General features: G+C 40.1%; 2 protein-coding genes across 8 annotated transcripts in view; one reads left to right on the forward strand and one right to left on the reverse strand.

Moving 5' to 3' along the window:
• Positions 1 to 21,853, reverse strand: part of crlf1a (cytokine receptor-like factor 1a) — a 62,609-nt gene extending 40,756 nt beyond the window's left edge. For 3 of the 5 annotated variants that reach the window (XM_044143155.1, XM_044143148.1, XM_044143150.1), the window contains exon 1: positions 8,977 to 9,093. In XM_044143155.1, the coding sequence (XP_043999090.1) occupies positions 8,977 to 9,019 (43 nt within the window). In that variant the 5' untranslated portion in view covers positions 9,020 to 9,093. Of the gene's footprint in view, positions 1 to 8,976; positions 9,094 to 21,770 lie in introns of those variants that run through there. The other 2 variants (XM_044143153.1, XM_044143152.1) reach the window with 2 other exon arrangements.
• On the forward strand, positions 5,583 to 27,246 carry keap1a (kelch-like ECH-associated protein 1a). 3 transcript variants are annotated; one of them, XM_044143146.1, is made up of 12 exons: positions 5,583 to 5,787; positions 16,101 to 16,899; positions 18,379 to 18,578; positions 18,677 to 18,833; positions 19,917 to 20,009; positions 20,180 to 20,326; positions 20,454 to 20,560; positions 21,795 to 21,924; positions 22,062 to 22,258; positions 24,749 to 24,954; positions 25,080 to 25,256; positions 26,009 to 27,246. In XM_044143146.1, the coding sequence occupies exons 2-12, from the start codon at positions 16,687 to 16,689 to the stop codon at positions 26,182 to 26,184; spliced, it is 1,803 nt and encodes a 600-aa protein (XP_043999081.1). In that variant the 5' UTR covers positions 5,583 to 5,787; positions 16,101 to 16,686; the 3' UTR covers positions 26,185 to 27,246. The 3 variants fall into 3 exon arrangements, with proteins under 3 accessions (XP_043999081.1, XP_043999080.1, XP_043999082.1); XM_044143145.1 differs by lacking the exon at positions 5,583 to 5,787 and adding an exon at positions 8,503 to 9,312; XM_044143147.1 differs by lacking the exons at positions 5,583 to 5,787; positions 26,009 to 27,246 and adding exons at positions 9,177 to 9,312; positions 25,361 to 25,995.

Below are 27,246 nucleotides of genomic sequence, written 5' to 3' on the forward strand. Positions count from 1 at the left end.
CTCAATCCCTGCTCTTTGCGGTTTGTTCTCTACGCCTGTCACCGAAGGGAAAATATGTGTATTTCTCTCTATTTGGCCGTTTGCTGCAGAGTCTGGCATCATGGAACACGTTGCTTCTGAGAATGGGCTTCTTCTAAAGCCACCTGTTGAAAATGCAAACATAAGGCGGCGTTTTTATGAGCAACGACATCTTAACGCTCAGCTTTGTCACTTCAAATAAACACAAAAACAACACCCTTCTGTGAAAATGTGTAACCTTATTTTAAATTAGAAAATCATTTTCTGGACGGCAGATTCGTCAGTTCAGTAGTGAACTGATCAACTTCTCACAAAGAGTTTATTTAAAGAGCCTTACAAAAGCACTCGTATAATGATATAACGTTATAAACACAAACCTCAATGTATTTCATTTTGATTCAGCGGAAACACAAAATAGTCATTAGTTCATTTATTTCTAATAAAAATATGAAGTTTGTTGTCTTTGTTTGTTATCTTTGTTGTTTTTTTACCCTAAACAAAAATCAAGCGTTGCTATTGGGTTTGGCAACATCATCATAGAAACCGGGGAGCACAGCAGATAGGTTAAGGAAAAAGCCAGAGACAAAACTTGAACACAATGGTGGGTTCAAGTTCTCAATTGAAAAATAATAGCATAATCTACCAAAAAATGCAATATTTACTCAAACAAACAAAGCTATCAGAATTTATTCATATTACATTTGCCTGTAAGTGAGTGTTCATTCAAGACATTAAAAGTAAGAATGTGACATAAACAGGAAATGGGCCTCTCCTTAGCCAGATGAAATAAATGTTTGTGCCAAAGACTGCTTTTGAGACCATGAATGTTTTTTAAATGTACACTGGCAAAGAAAAACATTGTGGTAAGTAAAAGACAAATATGTCACACCTAACATTTTACAGTTTAAGAAGATTTGGAGATTTTAATTTGTCAATGAAAGTCTTACCACAAAAAATCCAAGCATTCTCTAGCAGACTAAATCTGTACAATTGTCAAAAACTATTCCTAGCGCTGCATTTTGCCCAGTCCTGTGCTACATCCCATCTCACTGATCTATCTGAGTACAAAGACATCGGACATGTTGCAGGTTTTGATTGATAAAAGACTTTAAAACTAATGTAACTCTACCTTCTGGTTCACAATTCGGACTTTGTGTTGGTTTGTCACATAAAATTCTAATAAAATACATTAAAAATGTGTGGTTTTAATGCAATCAAATTTAGACAAGCACAAATGTTTTTTGTAAGGTGTCACATCAAGCAATCAATCAAGCGTTGCTATTGTTGCATCAAGCAATCAAGAGTACGATTTTTTTTGTAATTTTAAAGGTTAAAGTATATACGACTGAAAAAAGAAAAACAAAATAAACAGACACGTAAATATTAGTAAGTATGTCTTTAGCATATGCCCGTTCCAAAACACACGTCTGCGCTCAACGCTTCTCTCTCCATCCACATGAGAGAAAAGATTAAAGACGAAACAAGAAGAACAAATGAGGAGCTTCTCATTAGCTATCGTCATCACTTGATGAAGCGATGATGAAGTGTTTTGATCTGTGTTTACAGACGGCCCCGAGCTAGACTAGATGTAGCGGAGAGAAGCAGCAGCTTGACAGAAATGAAAGCAGCCTCCTCTGGTTTTATGTAAGCTTTACGTTTTCATTACTCCCTCGTCTCTTTGCCACGCAGCTCTGTGGGAACAGATGGCCTGGACAATGTTGGATGGAAGTTCGTGAAAGTTTCACAAGCCTTAGCGACCGCCGAAGGCAGATCAATTTGGTTTTTTCTTCACATAAGAAAAATGCACAATGGAATATGACGCGATCCTCTTAAGCTAAGAATAACTAAAAATAAAAAATTAAAAGTACGTGAAATTCAACATGTTTAAGCAGTTACATCAATGTTAATGTCCGTTTTCACAAAAGTAATGTCATCAGCTATCTTAAGTGAATGTTTATAAACACACCAGTCTCACTGGTTATAAAATTTAGCTCACCCCCAAAGCATAAATTATACCTTCCTGAGAGTGCTTAAAAATAACGTTCAAAAAGAAAATATTTACTGAAAGATTTGTATGAAATGATGGGATAAATCACATCTTTTGTCAATCAATAGAGACATAACTCTTTTTTCCCTTCTGTGAATAAATACAACTAATATTTGTTTTTTGGTCCCCAGTCGATGTCAGAGCTACTAACAATCACAGAGATCAAACAGCCATGGATGGACTCTTAATATTTAGAGAAACCGATTAGCCTCACAATCATGCGTTTGGGATTGTGGGAGGAAGCTGGAGTAGCTGTTCTCCTCACACATTCACAAGGACAACGTGGGTGTCAGGTTTAGAACAAAAGTGAACGATCTGATGAAACTGCTGGCTGAAGCCGGTCAGACTGACCGGAGTCCGGTACCAGCCTGGGTTGAAACGCCACACAGACGTGGAAAGTGAAGATCCAGTTTATTTTTTATTCTGCCTTTATGCTGCAAGTTTCCAGTGTCAGAGGAAGCCAAGCAGGTGCAGAGCATCACTGAGCCACCACCATGCTTCATGCTACGCCATGTATTCTTTAATGCGGCTTACTGTTCCTATGCTTTTAGATGAACAGTGATGGATACCTTAAGAGTTTAGGCACTGAGTCCATCCGCATTATATGTGGAAACTGAAACCAAGTGTTTCATTTGCTTATTTTTGACCACCTGCTTCCTGGGGAATTTGGTTGAAGGCATTGAGAGCTTCTTCTTTCTGCCACCAGCCAGCGTAACCATTGTTCATTTAATTTTTACATTTGCAAACTATTCCTCAAACTGTAGCTCAGGAGCAGTTAAGGACTTTTGCTATTTGTATTTACCCCTTCTCTTAACTTTTTGGACAGTTCTCTTGACATGCAGTGAAACATTATCCCATTATCTCTGTCTCAAGCAGAAGAGGATGCACCAAACAAAGTCGTTGTTTGGTTGGATAGGATTTATTCTCAAACATTTCCCCTTATAAAGACTTTTGTGAAGTATTTTTGAGTTTGCAGAAGTCATTAAAATGGAATGTAGTTTTGAAGTAGGATACAACTTTTGGAATGTTCCTTTGAAGTTGTCACGTCCATTCTGCTTACGGCAAAATATTTCAAACGTGTCAAACTTAATTGGCTATTCGACTGAAAAGTTTTATGGGAAAATGAATCTAAATAATACTAAAAAAATAAAAAATCCCAGCTGACTTGCAAAAATGTTCTGGGTTTGTAAAGTTGAAAAGGTTCCATTTAAAGTTGGTACCAAGGGATGCAATACAACGTTTTAAAATGCTTTTCTAATCTTAAGTGACCAACTTGTTGAGTTTAGTACAATCTGTTAGCAAAAGATGTGTGTGTCACCAAAACAAATGGGAAACTTTGAAGAGGTTGGATGTGGAAAAGGGTGGAGATACAGAAACGTAGGAGAAAACAGTGAAAGATTATTAGACGGGCGAAAGCTAAAGCAGGCAGTCCCAGAGGCTGAGATGTTTGAGCCGAGAGACCAGGGGCAAAAAGCGAGGGACTAAGGAGAGACAGACAGAAAGAGCGAAAGAAAGAGGGAGGGGGTAATCAAGGAGAATCAAGACGTTTCCTCTGCAATACCCACAGGCCTCAGCTGAGCCCCAGCTCCACAATCCTCGCTGATTGAAGGGAAGGGTTTGTTTGAAGAGGAGGTCAAGACCATCAGTACCTTGTTAAGGGAAAGTCGTGTCCAGAGGAATGAAGAGGGCCGACTCCTTCCTGAGGAATTCATAGGGGGATAGACAGGGTGTATATGTGCAAGTATGTTCTATGTGCAAGAGAAAGCACTGAGGATTTTTTAAGTGTGTGCAAGAGAGAGAGAGAGAGAGAGAGAGAGAGAGAGAGAAGGCGTATGGCTTGCTTGTGCGCCTCCAATCATTACAAAGAAGCGGCAGACAGGAGAAGGAATTAGACGGGGGGTTTTTTGACGGACCCATCGACCGCCTCCTCACATACTTTCTAAAGCCAGGATAGCAGCGCTGGCATTTGCTGCAATAATGCATGACAGATGTACATCAACCATGCTCTTACTCTATCTCTTAGTCTGTATTTCTCCCTCTCTATCCTTTGTTTTCAGGCCCGTCTCATCTGGACCCAATGTCCTGTTTTATTTTTATTTTTTATGTTTTTCCTGTGATGAGCATCAATGAATCAGTAGAATTAAAAAAAAAATAATAATTACAAAATGAAGATTATGATCTTCTTCTATAGATCCCCCAGGCTGTAAATCTCTAACAGGTATGGCAGCTTTTGCGTTGTCGCAGTGACAATACAAACGAGCTTCTACTCACATAAAATAATATAAAATAAATGATTTATGAAAAAGTGGAGAAAAATAAATAAATACATAAATTATAACTGAAACAATTAATTTGATTAATCAATTGCTGAACGACTTGTCAACTAATTTGACAAAATTAATTGACAAATTAATGGCTAACTGGAGAATACAGACACTAAAGAAGAACAATATACAGTCAGAGCAGTAATTATGCCAAAACTGATTAAAAAACAAAATATGCACATTTTGTAACTACAAGTAACAGATTAAATATATTTATCACGAGTGAATCAAGCTTTTGTGATCCTGTTTCATCACAGCTTTGTGAGATTTGTCTGCTTTTACGTGATCATTCCCACGTTTTCTTGCGACTCCCTTTTGGACCAGCAGAGGGCAGCACATTCCCACAGAATGAGAGGATTGTGGCGGGCTGAAGTGGAAGCAGGAAGACCAGATATGATCTCTCTCTTTCTTTGTGTACATAACAGAAGTGAATAGTGCAGTATCACTGTGCAGTTGCACTTTGCTCTTTCTTTCCTGTTGCAGTAAAATAGATTTCCAGGTGTAAATTAGACATAGACCTGCTCAAAAATAGTCTAGAAATTGAAATTAAAGCACAGGCATAAAAATAAAAATTAAAATAAAACAGAAAACACTTGTTGGTCAGAAAAGCAGTTGAGAGAGTTGCATAAAATTGAGTGTGGCTGTTTTTATTTATGCTGACTCTCTTAATCCTTTATCTGTCCTTGAAATTGTGCACGTCAACACATTTCTATTGGGTTAATCTTGCGCTCGCATGCTTCCTCAATAATAATAAAGAACACAGTTACTGTGTCACTGTTGAGCAACACCTCATCAGCTCATCAATCACGTTATAGCATGTGTGTTTGTTGTGGGCCTTATTCACGTGTTATATTTCGCTGAGAGGTTCTGTCCTCGCTCTGTAAATCTGAAACCTGCCAAGTCAGTAGGAAGTCTGACCGTTCAAGTTTTCCAGGCCCAGAGAAATATGCACCAAAGATATTTAGGAGTGTGTGGACACCGACATGTTCCCTGCACCACGCCTTCAGTTGTTTGGTGACTACAGCCAGGCTGGATCATAACTGAGGTAATTATAGGAAAACACCAGAGTTACTCTCAGGGAGGCGTCACAAGTTAAATCAACATGGAGTATTTGCATATATGCACAACAAGAGAAGGCCTGTCTCGCTACACCCCAAAGAACACACCGAACTGCGACAATGGAGGATCAGATCAGTAGGAACACACGGCCTTGTAGGCTGCATTAAAGAGGACACGATAAGATGAAAAGCTTTATATCTCAACGCACGGATAAGTTACAACTCATCCTGTTATCTTACCTGGAAAGGATTTTCTTTCTGTCTGCCTGCCTGACTCATAGGGTGGGGTGCAGTGAGGAGGAAGATCCCCGGCTTGGTTAAAGGTGAAACCAATACGCTGGTGAGTTTGTTCTGAGTAATAATGTGCGTTTCTATTTGTTTAGCTGTAATCCTCCTGAATATTGTCAACACATCTCTTTTTGTCCCCACTTATTCCACAAACAGCTGTTAAAAGGATAAATCGCTGTGAGAAAAGACCAACTTGCAAAATTCAAATTCAGCCCGATACAAGTTGTTCTCATCAGGATAAAACATTAGATAAGGGTGTTTCTATGCATTGACAGAAAGTGGAGATATTTTTGACTGGCAGTCAGGGCTCAATTCAAAACAGTTTTATTTTTAGCGTAATAAATGCTGTGCATCTCAACTGATTATGAGTTTATAATAGTTTCACTGGAAATCAGACTACTTATTATCACAGGGCAGGTACTTCTGCTTAAGAGTGTTTTATGAGATAACTATTTTTAGAGATAATTATCTGAGCCTGCAAAAAAACCCCCAAAAAACATTAGATTAGGAGTTCCTCTTGGTTGTCTCTGGATTACATAAATTTGACTTTAAAAACATCCTGATACTTGCGTGGGAAGTAAATATTTTCTGGTCTTATGATATTTCATGGGAGCTAAATCTGATTGAACCTGTTTGTTTACTTCTTTCATTCTGAAACATGAAGCAAGACCCGCTTCTAGAGTTGCACGACTAAGCAAATGAAATACTTGGTCGTGCTCACGCAGTTTGCCCGTATTGAAATTAGGCATTTGTAAATTTAATGGTAAATGGACTGAACTTATCTAGTATTTTTCCAATCATTTCGACCATTCACACAATAGGCTTGGGGTTAAGTTTCGTGCCCAGAGGCACATTGGCATGAGGAAGCTGAACTCGAACTTGCAACCTTCTGATCACAAGCCATCTCTACCCAAAGAGCCACAGTTTCCTCAAATCAATAAATGGTCTAAATTGTGTTAAAATCACATTGCATTGACCAGACACACGACTGCTAAACATTACAACAAATGCTTCACATGCACAAAATAGGTGAGGCTTTCTGACGAATCTCTGTCTTTCTCCCATTGTGCTGAGGGTAAGATGAGAATAGGAGTGAGGGAGAGGGACGTGTGTTCAAGTCAAACATGAAGGAGCTGGTTAGCAATTGTAAATCAAGTCTTCTGCAATAGAAGCCTTTTTTTAGTTCATTTCAGTCTATTTATGCAGCACAGTGTCACAACAAATATCATCTCAAGGCACTCTATGAAAAATATAGTCGAATTTATATACAGAAATATGCAGTCAGCTCATCCCAATCATAAAAAGATTCAAAGTGAGTTTCGATTGCATTAAAACAATTATTTTACATAAAACCCTCCTCTAGTAGAACCAATGAAACGTTACCTTGAACACAGTGTTTCTACCATTAAGGGGGATCTTTGAGACTGAAGCAAGGATTTGCCTCTTGGCGAAGCAATTACTCCAAAAAGCTACAATAAGCATGTTCATGTGTTAAAACGGACAAGTCAAAGTAAATCCAACTGGGAATCTGTGGTGAGCCTTGAAGGTTGTTCCTTCTATCTAACCTGACTGATCTTGTGCAACTTAGGAAAAAGGATGAGAATGATTTTTTCTCACCCTTAGGGAAAGTGGGTCTGGTGCTGTGTTGAAAGCATTTAGTTTGTTACTTCTGCAACTCACTAAGTTCCTACATTTTCTATTATGTCATGCAAGGACATTCATACATTCACTGGCAAGACACAAGAAAATCCCTCTGGAGAAGCGGCAATCAATGGGCCGTTGCTGCTGTACAGTTCACAAAACAGTTTTTATTTCTTTCCTCCAAGATATGATGATGGTAAGACATTTGAATGAGTTAGTGCTTGAAAACCAACATTTCCATACAGATGAAGCTCAACAAGTTGTTGAAGTAAACATCTTCACTGGCACTTAAATACTCCATCACACTGATGATTGATTACAACTGACTGTAGGTTCGTTGGAATAGAAAATTTATTTATGCCAAATAAAATATGTTCACAGCTGGAAGTAGTTTCTTTTTTTCTTCTTTTTTTTATCTTGAGCCTTTTTGCAAACTCCTTTATGCACTATATCAAAGTAAATGCTCAAGCCCGGTCTGTAATTTGCATTTTGCAAGACGGGTTTATTTGAACCTAGGTGTCTGAATGTACAGCCAAACAATTTAGACCTGCCCTGGCAAGTTTCACTGGCACTTCAAAGTTTATGTCCTCTTAGATCATTGATTAAATCCAGCATTAATACAAAAACAAAAAAACTATGGTTACACAGGAAGCGCTATGTTTTTACTTGTTAAGCTTGATTTATTACCATCAACTATTCCTGTTTTCCCAATTAATTTGTTTGCTCTGTTCTCTGTTTACTTCAGTACCGTGGTGATTTGCACAGGACAAAAAGATTCAGACAAAAAGACAGGAATAACTTCTAATAACGTAAAGCTTTAAAGTGTGTGCTGCTTACGTCAGTACACAAACTGGCCTGATAAAAAACAGCACCTTGCTTCATACAGAAGGTCTGGGCTCTCCACAAGGCGACTTTAAATGTTCACTCAATATTTGGAAGCGTGACCAACACGGAAAACTACAAGCAGACCGCAATTCTAAAACAGCGCAGAAAATTGACGTCGTCGTTCACAACTTCTCCTTCGGTTCACCGATTGGCCCGGTCAAAAATCGACCGGAGACAATCAGAGTCAAGTGGAGAAAGCCAGAGGTTTTTTCGAGCAGAATTGCACAGGAGGCCAAAGACCAGGCTATGCACAAACACAAAGGCTTTGGAAAATCATTCATGCCTGTTTAACTATTCCACTTTTATTATGTTACAACGAATTTTACTGCAGTTTATTGGACCATATTAGTGGGAAGCAACATAGTGTGTTTAATTTACATGGGTATTGCAATGTTTTTAGTTATTCATCTTAATGTTTTGTTACATTTTATGTTTTCAGTAGATTTTCCTGTCCAGAACAGTAACTCACGATGAATCATTGGATACAGTCGTATCCAAAGCTTGCCTTTCAGTCACGTCTGCAATTCTGTTTTGAATTTTCTGCTCGATAAAACGTGGAAAATGAGTGTAATATGGACGCGGGGGTCCGAGGTCCCCCTACCCCCGCCCCTTTCCATGATCCGCTTTTGCCAGCCGTGTAGCTGTTACTAATGGCCAAGTCTTCAGTGTGCGGGGTTCAGTTTCAGTTTGAGGAATGCTGCCCCGGTCTGTTTACCTGCTGCTGGCTGTTCTCTCGCTGTGAAAAGTTGCAGAGTCATGGAGGTGTAGAAATTTCCTCCCGTCCTCTAACGCATCCCGTCGAACGGCTTGCCCTCAGAAACGTCGGCTGCTGCTGCTGCTGCTGCACTTTGAACTGAGCACAGTTCTGCTTTTTTTTTGACGTAGTATGGGACGGACAGTTTTGTCTAAGAGAGAGAAAAGGGGACAAAAAGCTGCAACCTCCCTGCCTCCGGAGAGCTCATCCTTCGCTCGGACAGCCACCCGAACCCTGCTTCAGTGTGAATGCGGACCGCCGCGGTTTGTTGTTGTGACCTGGGGAGTTTGACAGCTGGTGAGTTGCTACAGCTGCTTCGTACGCTGTGTTGACTCTCGGGAGAAAACCAGAAATCAGTGTAATACGACTGTTCGGGTGTTAGCACTCGTGATAGGACTCATAGCAACTCTTATCCCACACCGGATATTTAAGATCCTATTAGTTTATGTTTTGTTTTTTTTCTTAACGGGCGTAGAGTCTTGAAAAGAAAGTGAAACTTTTTACTCATTCCGGTTTGTTGACGATTTAAAACAATCTTTGCAGTGAGATATGTGGCTCTAAGTATCCCGATAAATGAATGATTAGATAAATACTATTGTTTAATTGGGGCCTGCCCCATAGCAATGCATAAGGAGAGCAGTGACTGACTTGCGAAGCAAGTCAGTCACTGCCTCCATGCATTGCATGGGCAGGAACCTATTGTTCTACACCCAATAGAACGCCTCTTTATTATTATTATTCTTAACTTATTCTTCCGTCACCGTGAATGCGGCTCGTACCGCTGCGAGCCCACCCACAAAAATGGTATCAAAACGTGCGGCTCGTGCCCGTGAGGTGTGCTATTATTTTTATAAGGAATCGGACTTACGATGGCGACGTAAAAAGCGAAAAACGAGCAAAAATTTCCAGCGGTTGAAACGCAGAGCATAACTGACACCAACTGCCGTTTTTTTAGAGTGAGAATTTAAGCAGATTTTTGACCCCAAAGCGATTTTGAAATCGCCGTCACGCCCACAAATATCGCCCGATTGGTATCAAACTCGGTCATGACATTGATACGCATGCCTGCTCCGGTAAAATGTGTTCGATATTTCTCTAGCATTTACGGTTTTCTGTCAAGGTGCTTCAGAGTGAAATCATGGGACAGGGTAACTGACGCTCTCCCAGGTTCACTTCCATGTATTTCTGAAAAGTTTCTGCACAATTTTTTGTCTCATCACTGCAATTACTGTGAATGAGGTAAAAATATGAATTGCGGTACTATCGGAGAAGACAAATAGCCCTCTCATACGCTTCAAACGGTTTTTGAATATGTATTACGGTTCCTGAACGGCAAAGGTTTGTTCGGAGTGCTTTTTCCATATTAATTGGCTGGGTGTCTCACAAAGATAGAATTTTTTTCCCCCCTTTCTGTCTCACACACAGATGACAGTTAGCAGCTGATCCATTACCATAGCAACGGAACACATGAGGCCAGAGCAGCTGATTTATGGGAGGACACTCTGGAATGAGCTGGCCTTTAGAACTACTTGTGTTTTGGGCATTTTATAACTGATTTTAACAAACCATTCTTACACATAGGATTAGTGTGTAATTTTTAAATAAAGCTTAATGGAAATTTCCCAATAAAAGCCCCAATATCTCTGTCAGGTGAGTGCAGCGCCGTAAGGCGCTGAAAAAATCTCTGCCTATATTATCTTTTCCTCTCAGGTTATGGCACTGGCTTGCGCAGCAAGCCAGTGCAATGGCATTAACCTTTGACCTAATGATATTAAATAGGACTATCAGAACACCATATCTGTAGTTCTAACTAACACTCAGTTAAAACAGAGCTTCCATTTAGAACTACTGGCTGTTTAGGCCAGTAAATAAGAGATTTAACTCAAACACTGTTAGCCATTGGATTAGTGTGGGCATTTAATATGAAGCTTATGTTTATTTTTCAAAATAAAAGCCTTCATATTGCCCTCAGGTTAATGCATCGCCGTAAGGCGATGCAATAATATTAGAATGCTTTATATTCTTCTCTCAGGTTAGGGATCTGCCTTGCGCAGCAAGGCAGATCATTAAGATAAGACTTTTACCTTAAATAAACTATTAGCTATTTTACTTACTTATTAGTCATTTTAAATATACTGAATTGAGTAAGTCAATTACAGAAAACATTCTAATGATACCCCACATGCTATTGGCAACACTTAGGTAAAGATATGTTTGGCCTGCTTTGATCAGAAAAACTAACTGCTTCAAACTATTAGGATTCCATCTCTCCCTGTGTGTTTCATTCTCATGACAGTTGAGCTGCTCTTTAGAACTACAAAGACTGAAGGTTAGAACTACAACATGGTGGAACTGTCAGTTACTACAGAGGAGGACTGAGCTGGCCTTTAGAACTACTTGTGTTTTGAGCATTATAGAAACGACTTAACACATTCACTGTTACACATGGGATTAGATTGACCCTTTCTTATGATGCTTACTGAAAATTTCAAAATAAAAGCCTTGGCAATTTTTACATCATATATTTGCTCATTTTGCTTGACGTGATTGGTTTATCCAAAGCACTCTTAGACACTGGATTAGTGTGGGCATTTAATATGACGCTTACTGCAAATTTCAAAATAAAAGCCTCTATATGCCCCTCTGAATAGTGCACCGCCTTGGCGGTGCAATGATATCATTCTGCATTATCTGGTTCTCTCAGGTTAGGGAGCTGCCTTGCGTAGCAAGGCAGTTCATTAGCATTAGCCATTTAGCTTAAATAAGCTATTACCTATTTTTCTTACTTATCTGCCATGTTTAGTATTCTGAAGGAATTAAGTAAATTACAGAGAACATTCTAATAATATCCCACATGCTACTGAGAGCATTCACGCTAACATTAGCATTTTTGCTCATTTTAGCTAATACACTTACTTTATCATACTGAATGGTGCATGTCCAGTTTACTTAACATTCTTGTGATTCTATTGATTCTATTGATTACATTGCAGCTTTCTTTAGCATTGATGCAAATTCTTAGCATCAGAACGCTGGGTCCAAACCGACGGGCACACTTTGGCAGGCCCCAGTTAAATTTCTTCAGGAATTTTCTAGTTTTAAAATAATATAGCAAGTGCTCCGTTATTATTTATGTAACCTGTGCTTTCCATCCGTTTTGAATAAATATCGTTCAGGTTTAATGTCTAGTCAGTGTAACTACTAGCATGTTAATTTTCTATGCTTTGACTTCTTGGTTCACTTAATGGCACCCCTAGTGGAAATCTGTGAAAGCCCTTAAAATAAAATCATCATATTTTGCAGAAGCAGACTTTTATAAGTCAAATCCAATCTTTAGTTTGGGCACTTCTATTTAGTGGAGCAAAATTCCCATGTTGTTTATATGTATTTTTGTTAGCAAGCGTATCTAGTTAGCACGTAGACAGCGTCTAATGGTTGCTATGGAGACGCATTAACCTCAACATGCCACTCTTTGCTGCAGATCTGTAGGCAAAAGGTTTGAAGAATATTTTTTTTTTATCTTCTTCATCGTCCTGTTCACTGTGGACGATGACAGGATTAATGTTGCTCCTCATCCAGCCTGGTTGGTAATCACTCACTGAAAGAAATGGGCCTAATTGATTACTGATTGGATACCTTAAATCTCAGATTAACTTAGAAAATGAATGTATAGATTGAAAAAAAGCTTTATGTTGTTATTTCTGAAAAGATTGTGAGGAGTATTTCTTTTGAAAAGAAGATATGTAAGATAAATAGCCAACTGGGAAAATGTCTAGTCACTGCAACTCTGCAGTTTCTAAATGCCTTTTGGGAGCTTCCTTATGCAAAGTCCTGCTGCTTGTCACGTTCCACAAGTTCAATTCAGCTGATCGCTGTGGTGCTGTGTGCAGCCTGCCAGCTCATCCAATCTGTAAATGGTTAACTCCTCTTCTCTGAGCTGCCAACGCTACGTGTTGAATTCTGTCCTGAGCAGACTCACCGAACAAACAGTGATTAAAGTCAAAGGGTGTTAGGAAGTCTTTGTTTTGAATCGGATTTTAATCTGTTTTCGTTCCACTTTTCACTGCTACTCTATCCCTCTGCTGAGTTCAAGTGCATTTTTAATGCATTGAATCATTGTAATCAGCTAACTGAGGAAGCTCTTTACACATATGGTCCTGAAATCTCTGAGTTGGTCATAATGATGTTGTAATGTTCTAAACTCTGCACGTTTTGCAACCTAAGCAAAGCAGGCAACCAGGGACTGGAACGCTGACGAAAAACTACATTCACCCAGTTGTAGTATATGTGTAGGCATCCTCATTCCTTCCTCTACATGTTCATATAACCTACAAAATGCTCAAGTGAAAGTTGGAGGTTGCACAAAATTGATTATGCAACTGCTTTCCTTGTATCCTTTGGCTTTGCTCAGCGAAACATTCACTACGTTTGGAAATCTGTTCATATGTAAAATATTGCTCAAAGGTATGCACCAATTTGGTAGTAACAGAAGGTTTTTTTCCTCCTGTCCTCCTGTAACGGTTAATATAAAAGCGCATCTCTTTTTACCTCAGAGATGCACTGATCAGTTGCATCTCAATACAGCTGCCCGGTTTCCCCATCATTCTAAATTAGATTTTGGACAATAAAACAACAATTAATTTGAAAAAATGTGCTGCATGTTTTTTCTTTCTTTTTAAAAATATTTTTAGTTTTGAAGATTGTCTTCATTTATGCATCAAAACACATGTACCTAACCTTTATCTGAGGTGTATCAGAGTGTTTACTGTGGGCTGGTTCATGTATAGATTGAAATTAGTTTCGTTACAAATCATTTTTAAAACATCAATATTTTATTGGCTAATTTTTTATTCAGAGATATACTGATTACAATTGTCCTTGTCATATGCCAATACTTTTGAAGAAGTATGATAATATGTGCTCACTGGTCACTTTATTAGGAACAATCTTTCAGTTCCTTGGTAAGACAAATAGCAAGTCCAGTAGCCAATCACGTGGCAGTAACTTAATTCATTTTGGCATTTAGATGTGGGGAGGACGACTTGCTGAATTAAAACAAACAAAGCATCAGGAAGTAGATTTAAATGTCTTTGAATGCGTCTTGTTGCTTGTTGTCAGATGGGTTTTGCAGAGTTCTTCAGAAGCTGCTGATTTGCTGGGATTTTCACTCAGAACCGTCTCCCAGGTTTTCAAAGAGCGGTGCAGAGTGGTGCAAGGTGATAGCACCGCAACGTGTGCAGAAGTGGAATTTGGTCTAAACAGAATGCAGGCATAGACTGGTTCAGTGTGGTGGTGGTATAATGCAGGGTTTACTGCAGTGTATTATAAGCCTGGCGGGCCACCAGGCTTTTCTTGTGCCCCCACCAGCCTTAGCATTGCTGAATTTTTTTTTAAGACCTTATAGTTGGTGTTCAGGTATTAATCTTCCAATCTTTTAATTATCACATAGTTATCAAGTGATATTTTCAACTTTAAACACTTTTGAACTTAAAAAGACGACGGGCCACTGGATGAATGACTGCCCGAGCGCCCAGCCACCCGGCTTAGCAAGTTTTCTGGGGAAAACCTGATAATGGGATTGGGGATTTTTATTTTTTTTCCTGTTTCGTGGCAAGGCTCAGCCTAAAGAAGCCACAGGAAGCCCCCTGATCCTCAGCTTCACAATCCGGTAATAACGCCTGATAACATCATAGGTAAGGCGGATTGTTTTTAAAACAAATGCCACATCTTCAGGAGCAGATGTTTCAGAAACGAGTTTCCACACACAGCTCTCAACTTTCAAGATGAGACAATTGACTTGTGCGTACCAATGCTTTATTGACATGGACATATTTAATACACAAGTCAAACTGGTCCAGTCAGCTCAGAGATGAGCTGGATGAGAACACCTGCTTGCTTTGCCTGCCATGACTGGTTTCGCTTCATTTTTCCTGGAGTCTCTTTTAGATTCTGGGAAAAGAATTTAGTAGCGACAGTGTGACCCTTTGCTACATTCATTTCCTTTTTTCACCTCAAGTGATTGGACACTTTTTGTGTTTATGAGCAAGCTACTGTGTAGCAAAGGCTCAGGAGTCATTCCTCCGTGACTCACACTCTGCTAGCGCTTTATAGACGGACAAATGTTTTCAAGCAAACCTTACGTACTCATAAAGTGTCAGTCTAATCAAGCAGAGAAACAATATGGTTGCAATAATTATTTTAAAAGAAGATTAGAATAGATTAGATTACCCTGGCATGGTTATCAAAAAATTATAGCATTGTTGTGAAGTCTGAGTACTTTATAACATTATAAAATGACTTTTAAGTACCTGCAAACACAGAACTCTTCTTAATGACATAATTCAAGCCAGTCAGAACAGCAAACGTCACCTCCAGCTGTGGGCTGGTATTTGGTATGAGGAACTTGGGTGAAAATACCACAACAAATATGTATCAGTGTAGGATCTAAATAAAATAATATTAAACTGTAGGAACAGTATGACTGAGCGATATTGAAGCTGCCATTTTCTTAAAACTGTGTCAAGGTTGTTTTTTTTTTATTGCGGCCAAGATTTAACAGGGTTGTTGAGTCCGGCCCAGTATCACACCCCGATCCAGAGTCCAGCAAGACAAAAGCAAAAGTGAGAATTTTGTGGTGGTTTCAGGTCAAAGTGTCACACTTTCTGTCACGCTTTTATAGCACTTGAAGCAGTTTTCAGGATTTCGAATGTGAGACTCTTGTTTGTGTGCTGCTGTTGCGCTGAGTATAAATAAAAGTATAAGTTTAAATAGATAATCATCACTATAATAGTCATTAATATTGTTTTTCTTGCTTTTGCTTGGTATTGATTCACATTTGATCATAACAGTAAAAATGTAATAATAATTTACTATAAATTCTGAAAAAAAGTAAGAATTTCAATAGAAAATGATCTTTTCATGAGGTGAAATGTGGAGCAGACGGCAGCAGCAGTTTTATGGTTTCAGCTAAAAGGAAGTGAAACTTCAAGTGTGTTACAAAAGTACATCCTTAAGAGATCTGAATCTCCTTGCTTGTTACTCTTTCAGTTAACAGCATCTCTGTTCTCATTCCTCTTCTCTTACAGGATAAGCATCCTAAAGACAGGTTTAAAGGAATCCCCACTAAAGCCTCCTCTGATTGCTCTCTTCAGTCAGAGGAGAGCAATCAGCTACTGTCAACAGTAGATGACAACAACGCCCTAAATTGTCACAATGGATTACCAAAGTGTCCCTGAAACCTGTGAAATCCAGACCAGGAAGAATCTGATCGTCATGGTTTGATTCAAGAACAATCTGAACACACGATGGAGATGAGATGTCTGGATAAGGATACTTTTGTGGGGTTCAACATGGTTTGCCTAAAAGACATGACCTGGACTTGCTGGGATTTCCTGTGAGCTGCTCGGACTGGGCTTTGGGTTTCGCTAGGGTTGCTAATGGAAACGCGCGTCATCCTGTTTACATCCCCCATCTCTCAGGAAATCCAACCTTGACTGAATAGATTTTTGTGTAAGGTTCTTTGCGCGATGGAGCACACGAGGAAGCGTGCTCCTGTTCAACGCCTGACGCCAGCGACATAAGAAGGATTTAAACCGATAGAGACTGTATGACTCTGGCATCATCACGAAACATAAACCCTTAACCTGGAGTGTTTCTTTCACCGGCTCCAGCATGCATTGCCCTGTCAGGAAGAAACGTCCCACATGTGACTCTGATTTCTCGGCTATCGTTGTTCCCTCCATGCACGGGTCTGGCTACCTCGATTATACTGTCGAGAACCACGCTTCCAGATCCTTTATGGCCATTGATGAGTTTAGACGGCAAGAGATGCTGTGCGATCTGGTGTTACACGTCACGTACAAGGACCGGACGATGGACTTCAAGGTAATGCCAACCCCTGATATACAGCACTTTTAACCTTTTCTCATTTTATTTATCAGATTACAAGCAGGTTAACACAAAGTGATGCATATTTTTGAGGTGAAATCACTTATCAAACTCTTGAGTGCAGCTCAGTACACCTGAGTCCTTGCTGTGTTGGCGGTATGCCTGTACTGTCTAGAAACTCAAGATTGTCAATTATATTGAGGGATGAACTGTAACTGGACCATTTTTGCACAAAATGATTAGATCGTTGACATGTTTGCATTCTCTACTATACGACTTGTTGCAACCTGCGGACTTTGCTTTACCCTTTGACCTGCTGAATCTGTGCAGTGCATGACTGTAAGTTGTCATGTGAAGGGGAAGATTAATTCTTGCAAGACAATGTAGTTAATCCAGGAGGTTTTGAGTAATTCATGAACTTCTCGTTGCAATTATCAAATTTATTTTAGGTTTATGTGACTCGAGCTCGTGCCCTCCAATAGTATTGTTTATTAAAAATAGAAAAGTTTAAATATGATTGTGAATTCCAGTTTAGATGGAAACATACATTATTCCAAACTCCAACCGATCAAACCTGATGACTGACAGCTTTTTCGTTAATTTACTGTTTACTCTTTTTTTAATCTAATTATGATTTAGGTGCATTTCATCACACCTTCATCTTACTCTTTATGCCAAGAACTAATCATTTTATTCTGCTTTCTTAAAGCAACTTATCCATCCCAGCTAGCTATAAGTTGAGTAATTATGGAAATGAATAAATAAATCTGTTGTAACATTGTGCATTTGCAAACTTCAGATCTTTTAATATTAAATGTTGACAAATGTTTACAATAAAAATGTCCTCTGAGTTAAACAGTGGATGTTATTAAACCTGATGTATTTATGGTTTTATTCTACCTTTGTTTAATTTAAATTCTTGCTTGGTTATAAATTATTAACAATATATTTTTCCCTTGAAGATAATCTGGGGTACAAATCTCTGCTACACGGCTGGGTGTCAGTCTGTGTCTGATTCTTTATAAATGTCCTGCCAAAATGGCCTAAATGTATGTATTACACTAAACACCTGAAGATCTGTGTCTGTCCAAAGGAAATTCAAAAATGATATTATTTTAGGAATTGAATTTGAAGGTGACAAGTTCACAGAAACATCTACTCGACCATAAATTCAATGATCAGGAAATAAATATCCCAAATAAAGAAAACCGATTGGTACATCCATACGTTTTTGGCAATATATTACAAAGTAAAAACAAACTTTTCAAGATTAGTCAAAAAACTGACGCATCAACAAGAAGGGATTCTGAAATGCCAACAATCCGCGCTAGAAGAAACATTTTAAGGTTTCCCCTCATACATAGTGTTTTATTTACCATTTTTTGTGAGTGTTGCGTTTCTAAATAAGCTTGTATTCGTCAGCCTTGACCACCCTGTGCAGCACTTTATCATTAATAACTACTTGTGTGTTTTCAGGTTCACAAAGTGGTGCTGGCCTCCTGCAGTGCCTTCTTCAGAGCCATGTTCACCAGAGGCTTCAAGGAGTGCAGCGCTGCGGAGGTCACCCTGCGCGACGTGTGCCCCGAGGTGGTGGGAAGACTCATCGACTTCGCCTACACGTCCCGCATCACGGTGGGAGAGAGATGTGTGCTGCATCTGCTTTTGGCTGCCATGAGGTAAACGCTCCTAAACGGCAGCGCGGCTCCGAGGGAAACGGGCGAATTCGAAGGTCGACTCTCTCCTCACGTTTCGCTTCCGTCTTGTTCCCGGGAAGATATCAGATGGAGGACGTGGCCAAGGCGTGCTGTGATTTCCTCACGAAGCACCTGGAGCCGGCCAACGTCATCGGGATCTCCCGCTTTGCCGAGGAGATCGGCTGTACGGAGCTGCACAAGACGTGCCGAAAGTACATCAACTCGCACTTCAGTGAGGTGAGGTGCTCAAACCGTTGAGTCTGTTCATGTGGTTTGTTTAAAGCTTCAGTCTGGTGAAACATTTACCAAGAAAACCAGCTAATTTGGTTCAAACGCTGTACAAAGAAGGAGACCGCTGAAAATATCAACGATATTGTTTCTAGAAGTAAATCTGACTGGGTACACATAGCCACCAGGTGTAATAAACTCAATACCTCACAATAATTCATTTCAGTTGTTTGTTAACATGGTAGGTTGTTGTCACAAAAAAAGTTTCTTTTTCGGAAACGTAGCGCGTTTCTTTGAACATCTTCAAATACAATGATTTGTATTTCTGTGCAGCTCTGATACATTGAGATCTGCCCAGTGATTCCTGATCTCAGATATCACTGCAGAGGACATTGCTAAGATGGACTGCCAGGATAGGGTTTTTTTAGTAAAAATTTTAAATGCTCACGTTCAGAAAAATTAGCTTTTTACGGACTTTGGGCACAAAAATGGGTCTCAATCTGATAGTAGCCTCACCAACATGTATCAGGAGTTTGCGAGAGACCTTTGATCATGATCATTTAAAAAAAGCTTTGGATATATGAGCTACATTTTCATTTTAGTCTTTTAGATGTCCTTTGCCTGAAGTAACTCAGCCTTGAACTTTTCCTGGCTGTGCTTTCAGATCCTCAGTCAGTTTCCTATAATTTTTCACTTTCTTTTCCCTGCTGTACTTCACGTCGTCCCCCACGGGTGTCAAAGTTTAGCTATGTGGGCGTCTACGCATAAACTAGTGCCACTGAGACGCCTCAAAGCAAAAATGCTGGTTATCAAAGAAGCTAACAGCAAAATCGTTGGTTGCTGCTTTTCACTTATGCAATATGAAATGTGTCACACAGCATGCTGACCTTGCACAATCTGATAAGTCAGCGAAAGGTTCAGCTGCAGTGTGTCATACCTGAAACCCAACTGATTGGTATCAGGGACAAACTACCAAGACAAAAAATTTTTTTTTTTTCCCTGTGTGACATTTTTAGATTTGTGAATGCAGCCAAATCATTCAATGTGAATAACACTCAAAGTGAACGGTTTCTAAACTCTTTCTGACTCCAGGTGACCAAAGTAGACGAGTTCTTCAGTTTGTCTCACTGCCAGCTGCTGGAGCTCATCAGTCAGGACAGCCTGAAGGTGCTCTGTGAGTCTGAGGTACGAAGCAGCACTGGAAGTAAATGGTTGCATCTGTTTAGTTTCTCCCCTCCACACTGATCTGCATGTTGCTTCCTAGATTATTTTTTTTTAAATTAAATAACGACACTTCTTTCACCCTTTTTTTTATTTTTTACCATATTTGGCATGTTAAAATAATATCCTTGCAGGTGTACAAGGCATGCACAGACTGGGTGAGCTGGGACATGGAGGGCAGAGCCCAGTACCTACACGCGCTGTTGAATGCTGTTCACATTTATGCGCTGCCTCCAAAGTTTCTAAAGAACCAGCTGCTGTCCTGCCCCATCCTCAGCAAGGTAAAAGCCCAAGCTCGGAAATCTAACCGAGAGTTTCTGCTAGAAACCGCACATTCAAGTGTTTAGTCCTTCGTTCAGTTTCAAACTATTGGTGTTTTTAAATTGTTGTTCATTTGTTTATCTCCAGGCCAATTCCTGCAAGGACTTCCTGTCTAAAATATTCCATGAAATGACGCTGATGAAAGTAACTCCTGCACCCATTCGTGGAACCCAGCTCATCTATGTGGCCGGAGGGTATGCACTCTGCACATCCTCAACAGCAACTCGATTGTTTTTCAGACCCTGGAATTTTTTTGGGTTTCATATTAATAGATGACATTTGCCTCCAGAAAGAGGTTTAGCCTGCCACCCAGTGGATTGTTTTAGGAAACACAGAGGAGGTATTCTTCCTTTCCAACTTTCTTATTGTCAGCAGTTTTCCATTCAGTAGCTGATAAATAAATATTAATTTTTTAGGACTTCCATTATATATAAAATCACATTCATCTGCTGGAACATAACAAAGTAACAATTACTCCTATAGTTGCTGGACATTAACTATCACATTTAGAATAAGGTTTTCTTTGAAAAATTACATGTTAGATTATTTTTTATACAAAGACTTAACCAAACATAAAATAAACACCAGGTAAACTTAATATGCATTTCCAATGCGGGAAGCATTTTCTCAATAAAAATATTTTCAATTGGTTTATAAAAACTTAAGGGTTTTTGAAACTATGACTGTTTAAAACATTAAAATACCTTCATATTAGGAATCAATTAATGCCTAAAACCAACACAGATCACAGTAAGAACAAAGACATTGTAGATATTCTATGTGTAGATATCTACACATATAGATATAAACATCTTTATATGTGTATTTTATGAAATCTACCTCATTCTTCTGAAGGAAGTGAAGACGATTACAATCCTGAATTCATTTATGTTCAGTTGAAAATGCCTTATGCCAAAGGAAAATGAAATGCAGCCAAAACTCATATTATTTAAGAATCTTCAAAGAGTCGTTTTGAATGGTGATGCTGTGGGCATGAGTTATTTCCGGTAGCAGCCTGTCTCGCAACGCATCTGAAGAGGCCTCTGACTGAAGACACTGTTGTTGTGTGATGGATGGTTAGAAAGCCGTTCCTTTCCATACCTGTTATGATTAATGAAAGAGATGGTTTGAACCAACTCCTGTGGGATTTGGTGTTGTAGTTCAGGTATTGAATGGGCTTTTGAGATGCTAATCAGATGCTCCCAGGTGTATAAACCAGACCTTGTTGCCACAGTTACACAACAAAACAACTGTCTGAAAGTAAAAATGAACAAAATAGTAAAAAATGCATAACAGAGCTTCTCCAAAATGCTGCCACGATTACCATGCTAGTCATGTTAATACTTCTACATGAATAAAATTGGTCTTTTGTCACTCTGGATATTTCTCTGAGAACTTACTCACTCTTTAAGTCGTTTTTCTCTTCAGATACCGGCAGCATTCCCTGACCACCATGCAGGCGTACGATCCCAGGAAGAACGTCTGGATGAAACTGGCCGAGATGGGAACTCCGTGCAGTGGACTGGGAGCCTGTACGCTGTTTGGACTCATCTACGCTGTAGGTCAAGTCGCTTACATCCATGCGTTGATCAAAAGAATGCAGGGATAACAATGTTTTGGTTTTTTTTTGCTTTAGGTTTAGGTTGCTGTACTTCAAATGAGATGATTTTCTTTTCTTGTTGTTGTAATATCCAGGTGGGAGGCAGGAACCTGTCACTTCAGACTAACTCAGACTCCAGCTCTCTGTGCTGCTACAACCCAATGACCAACCAGTGGAGCCAGCGAGCCGCCCTCAACATCCCCAGGAACCGGGTCGGCGTGGCCGTGGTGGACGGCTGCATCTACGCCGTGGGCGGCTCCCAGGGCTCCGTGCATCACAACACGGTGGAGAGGTGAGCCTCTACAGACGTTAATCAATACAGACCCTCCAGAAATAATTCAATGTAAGTGACGGGATGGATGGTCTTGAGAGTTTCACTCCTTTACTTGTAAGTCTCGCTGATCCTCCCTTTGGGTATTTCTCAGTGAAACCTGCAGAAGTGGTTAAGCAGATCACTGCTTGTGGCGAAATCAGACAAAACATGTCGGGACAAACCTTTCTGGAATGTCAATCTTGATGGGAATGCTTTGCATCTTCATGCTGCCTGAAGTAGCTGCGGCGACGTCATTCTGTTACCAAGAAATGACTCTCTTTCTCTTTTGGAAAAGAGTGGATTTCGAAAGCATGCAAGAGGAGAATCATTAGCTCTCGTCTGCACCGGCCTCATGAGGAGATGACAAATTTTATAAATGCTTTTAAAACGTGATGTAAAGAATAAATGTGAAGCATTAATAAGAATTATGTTATTAATGTTAGGTGGGGGGGAAAAACAAGGCAAGAAATGCATGGAACAGTCTTAATGCCTCTGCGTTAATATGAATAAACTGAGATGAGGCGATAATGTCACTTCATGCATACGCTGCTGCTGATAAAATACCGCGAGTACAGAGGACGGATAAACTGGCCGAAGGTTTAAAGCTAATGGCATTCTCAAGGACGCCTGGTCAAGGTGACTGTAACGCAGATCGATTTGTATCTCCAAATCAAAGACCAAAATGCATGACACCAAAAACTGTAAACCAAGCTGTTTCTTTTTTTCTGTATTATATTTGTTTCTTGACAAAAATCTGTTTGCGAGACGTCATCCGTCTCGAAGGCAACCACAACAGCAGTGAGCATCAAACCTGACAAGATCTGTGGTCATTTCCTGTCATATTGGACAGAGACACTTGCTGCACTCTGATTTGATTTGCTGTACAGTGAAGGTCTACGTAACTCTGTGGGACTTTGTCTGTTTCTTTGCTCCAGATTTAATGGTTCTCCTTCAAAATCGTCTCTGGGTTTAGTTATCTGTTCGTCTGAAACGCATGAGCGTGATGTGACATTTAGCGCAGCAACAGTTAGCTTCTAAACGAGCATTTTAACCTTCTTAATGTACTGAATTTGCAAAATGATACCAACTAATGGGCTATATACAGGTGCGTCTCGTCAAACTGGAGAGCATGCAGACTTTTCTCCACATTTCTCTGCATTCAGCTCTGATTTCTGCTGCTTGTTTGCCTTTTTTTTCCCCTTCCTCTTTCTCTCATCTTTCCACTAATGGAAATTTAAATGTTTTGTTCCTGCCTAATTGTCTGCTGCTGCTGCTGCTCTTCCTGCTTGGTTCTCTTCAGCTTTGCTTGGTCTCTGACTTCAAACCCCATCAGCCCCCTCTCATCCTCCAGGCTCTGAGGTCGGAGGCTCCTTCCTTCCTTACACGCTCAAAGAACAGAGACGCATCGATCACTCCCTGACGTGTCGAACAATACGGACCCTGATCGAAGAGATCGGTGCTCGGACGCTGAAATCAAACTCGCACTGTGTTGGCTGATAGAGACGTATTTCAGCATTTACGCCTGACTTATCTGACTGAAATGAATTCAATATTCTGAGGGCTGGTTGCTGCACACAGACACCTGTTACCTCTAAAGCCGCGTCAGCACTGAGCGTTGCAAGCGTTCGTTCCACATTACGGAGAAGTTTTTCGGGGTCGCAGACAGACGCCTCAAGTTTGTTGGCGCTCGCCGAGCTTCCATTGCTTTTCAACTTTTTAAAGATTCCCGTTTGTTTTACTTTGCACAAGTGCAGCTCGTGGGTGTTGTGTGTAATTCATTCAAGAAACGAGTTTCTGAAGAAGGTCCCGAGGGGGCAGAGAGAGAGAGAGAGAGAGAGAAAAAAAAGAATCTAAAGCATGCAATTAAAATAATGAGGTTTACAGAGAAAAGATTTGATGTGTTGCAAAAATGCAATGAATTCAAAGTAAATTAATCTTAAGAACAAATTTTAATTTGCTTGTAATTTCGTCCTGTTTATCCAGTCATTGAGATCATTAACCTGAACTATTCCGCTTATGATTTCCCGCTCGGTCCCCATGCCTGACATTCTCGAGCTTTGCAAATGAAGCGTTTTTTAGAAAATCTTAGATATGCAGAAGTGTATATTCACAGCTAGTTCAACAGCTTAATTTTTCATGCAAAATCTTGGAGTCGTCCAGAGCCGGTAACTTTTAAAGTGCCTCCAGGTCAACATGTTTGCCTCCCCTGCTGTATCAACATCTTCAGCTTCGCTATAAAGCTTGTTAATATTTGCCGAGCACGGTTGCGGGCTTAACCTAATCCACTCAAAGTTGACTGGCTCTCGCAGACCAAGGAGGTCATTGCACTTGGCCGCGTCTCCCTCTGCATCCGTTTGAAGTCTGCAGAGGTGCCGCAGTGATTTATCGGAGCCGGTTGTCGAGTAAAGTCATTAAAGGTAGATAACGGGGGAATCGCCCGACTGACTGGCCGCCGTTTGCTCCCTGCAGGTGGGATCCGGAATGCAACCGCTGGTCTTTTGTGTGTCCGATGTCCGTGGCTCGACTCGGAGCGGGCGTGGCGGCCTGCGGGGGGGCTCTGTACGTGGTGGGGGGGTATGACGGACAGAACCGCTGGAACACGGCTGAGCGATACCTGCCCGACTCCAACACCTGGCACCCTCTAGCTCCCATGAACACTGGACGCAGCGGACTGGGTGAGCTGGATTTGACCACGCTTATGTTCATCTCAGAAGTATTTTTTCAAAAATATAAACATTAACAACCTCCAACTGATTTTGCTTCTATTTGTTTTTTGTCTTTTTTGGTGTGTGTTTTGCAGGATTGGTCAGCATGAACTCTTACCTGTACGCCATAGGAGGCTATGATGGGCGGAACCAGCTGTGCACGGTGGAACGCTACAACACCAGCAGGAACATCTGGGAGCCCAGGGCCTCCATGAAGCACTGCCGCAGCGCCCTGGGAGTCACAGCCCACCAGGGACGCATCTACGTCTTCGGTCAGTCTTAGCGCTGATGTTGGTCGCATAACACACAAGTCAGAGAAAGTACGGTCCCTCACGAGCGCATTTTAACCCGTTCTCATCGGGGTTTTATTTGATAGACAAACGCAAAGGATGCCCTAGACGTTTCAGCAGAGCTCAGCTCCATCCGAACTGCAGGTTCAAAACAAACACGATGGACAAAGCGTCAGATTCTCTGTCAGATGAGTCAATTTGTCAAAGTTTTTCCAGTTGTCTGAAAAGGCTGAACCGGTGTAAAAGTGTGTAGGAATTCAAGTTAGGCGGCAGTAAAAGTGGTGCTTTGATGCTGCGTAGCGTCTGCAGGCGCGATGAGCAGTTGGAGACGAAACATTTACTGATGAGCTGAAAGGACAAAAAGCATTAAAAATCTTTTCGAGTTGCTAAGTGCACTGAAGTCTGTCTCGTCTGCCTGCCACATTTCTCCGCAACAATCGTTCATGGAAATTACGTTTCTGCAGTTTGTGCGTAAATGTGCAGACTTTGTGCAAGTCCATAATTTAAATATGTTCTAAATACATCCAACTTAAGGCAAACGGACACATAAATAGCACATACATTGATTGAATGTTGTCTCCATTCTTATAAGTTAAGGAAGTGGTGCAATAGAAACAAATTATTTTTCCATCAAATTGCTCTCAAGACTGCATTTATATTTGTCAGTCGTCATAAATTGTTTAAGGACCAAATGACTTTAAGCTGACTCCTTCTTTAACGCCACTCTGTTTCAGGGGGGTTTAACCAGCATGGCTTCCTGTCCAGCGTCGAGTGCTACTGTCCGGACCAAAACGAGTGGGCGCTCGTCACCGACATGCCCGTTGGACTCAGCGGCATGGGCATCACCGTCACCATGGAGCCCTGCCCCGGCCCCCTGCCCGAACGAGAAGACGAGGATGAATCCATGTAGGCCAAAGGACGAAAAAGTGTTGCAATTAAAAAAGCAAGAACGAGCGAAGAGGGTTTGTGAAATCAAACGACGTTCCAAAATCAGTTAAAAAAAAACAAAACAAAAAAAACATTTTTATGTTGAATCCTTCACGGATTTCGTAGAGAATGCTTCTCAGGAGACGGCACAGTTTAATTCCCCTCCTTGATGCAGGCTGAAGGGTACTTTCTGCTTCAAGCACAATCACGCACAAAAAAAAGAAACTACCTGACTGAAAGGAACCTTTGAGATGTTTTCTTAAAAAAAGGAAAAGACAAATAAGGCTTTATTTGGCCATGTTGAAGGACTCTCTCATGTTGTTATTTCCTCTTTCTTTGTCCCTTTTAGGTTGTCGGAGCCGCATAAAATTTCTAAAAAAAAGTCAATTTAAATAGATTTGATTGTTTTTATTTCTACTCTTTTCTGTTTGCGTCTTTGACAGTGATTCTCAAAAGTTAACCACTGTTAAACGTCAATGTTTTTAGACTTACACCAATGAGACCATGATGAATCATTTTCACTTTTAAGTTGATCTATATCCTTTACTATTTACTATTTTTTTAAAACAAATTTGCTGTGAAGTAACTACAATAATTATTTTCCAGCAGCTGCATAGAGTAATCACTAGCTGGGATCTAATGTTTTTAATGTTCCCAACGCAGAAAAACTTTAACCCTGTTTACCAATCTCAACTGTCATCAACCTTATTGCATATCAATTATCGATATATTGGTTATTGCCATCTTAGCATACATTCTTCTTAGCTGATACCGCCACATAATGACATTATTCGGATTCTACTTATTTCGTTTCCAGTTAAATTTTACTACACAAATGTAAATATTTATCATGGTCTCATTTCTTGGTGTTTTAAAGGGTTTTGTAAAGTTTTGAGAGCCACTGTTTCCTGTTCAGAAGAAGCACTTTTTAAAAATGTTCTGCTGTTAATTCAGTCCCCTGGTTTTTGTGTACCAATATTCCTGTGCAATCATTTTTTTTTATTGTTGTTGTCAGTGATAATAAATGTAATTTTTTACAAGTTAA

This window comes from Gambusia affinis, linkage group LG16 (assembly GCF_019740435.1).
Source record: "Gambusia affinis linkage group LG16, SWU_Gaff_1.0, whole genome shotgun sequence".
Lineage (NCBI taxonomy): Eukaryota > Metazoa > Chordata > Actinopteri > Cyprinodontiformes > Poeciliidae > Gambusia > Gambusia affinis.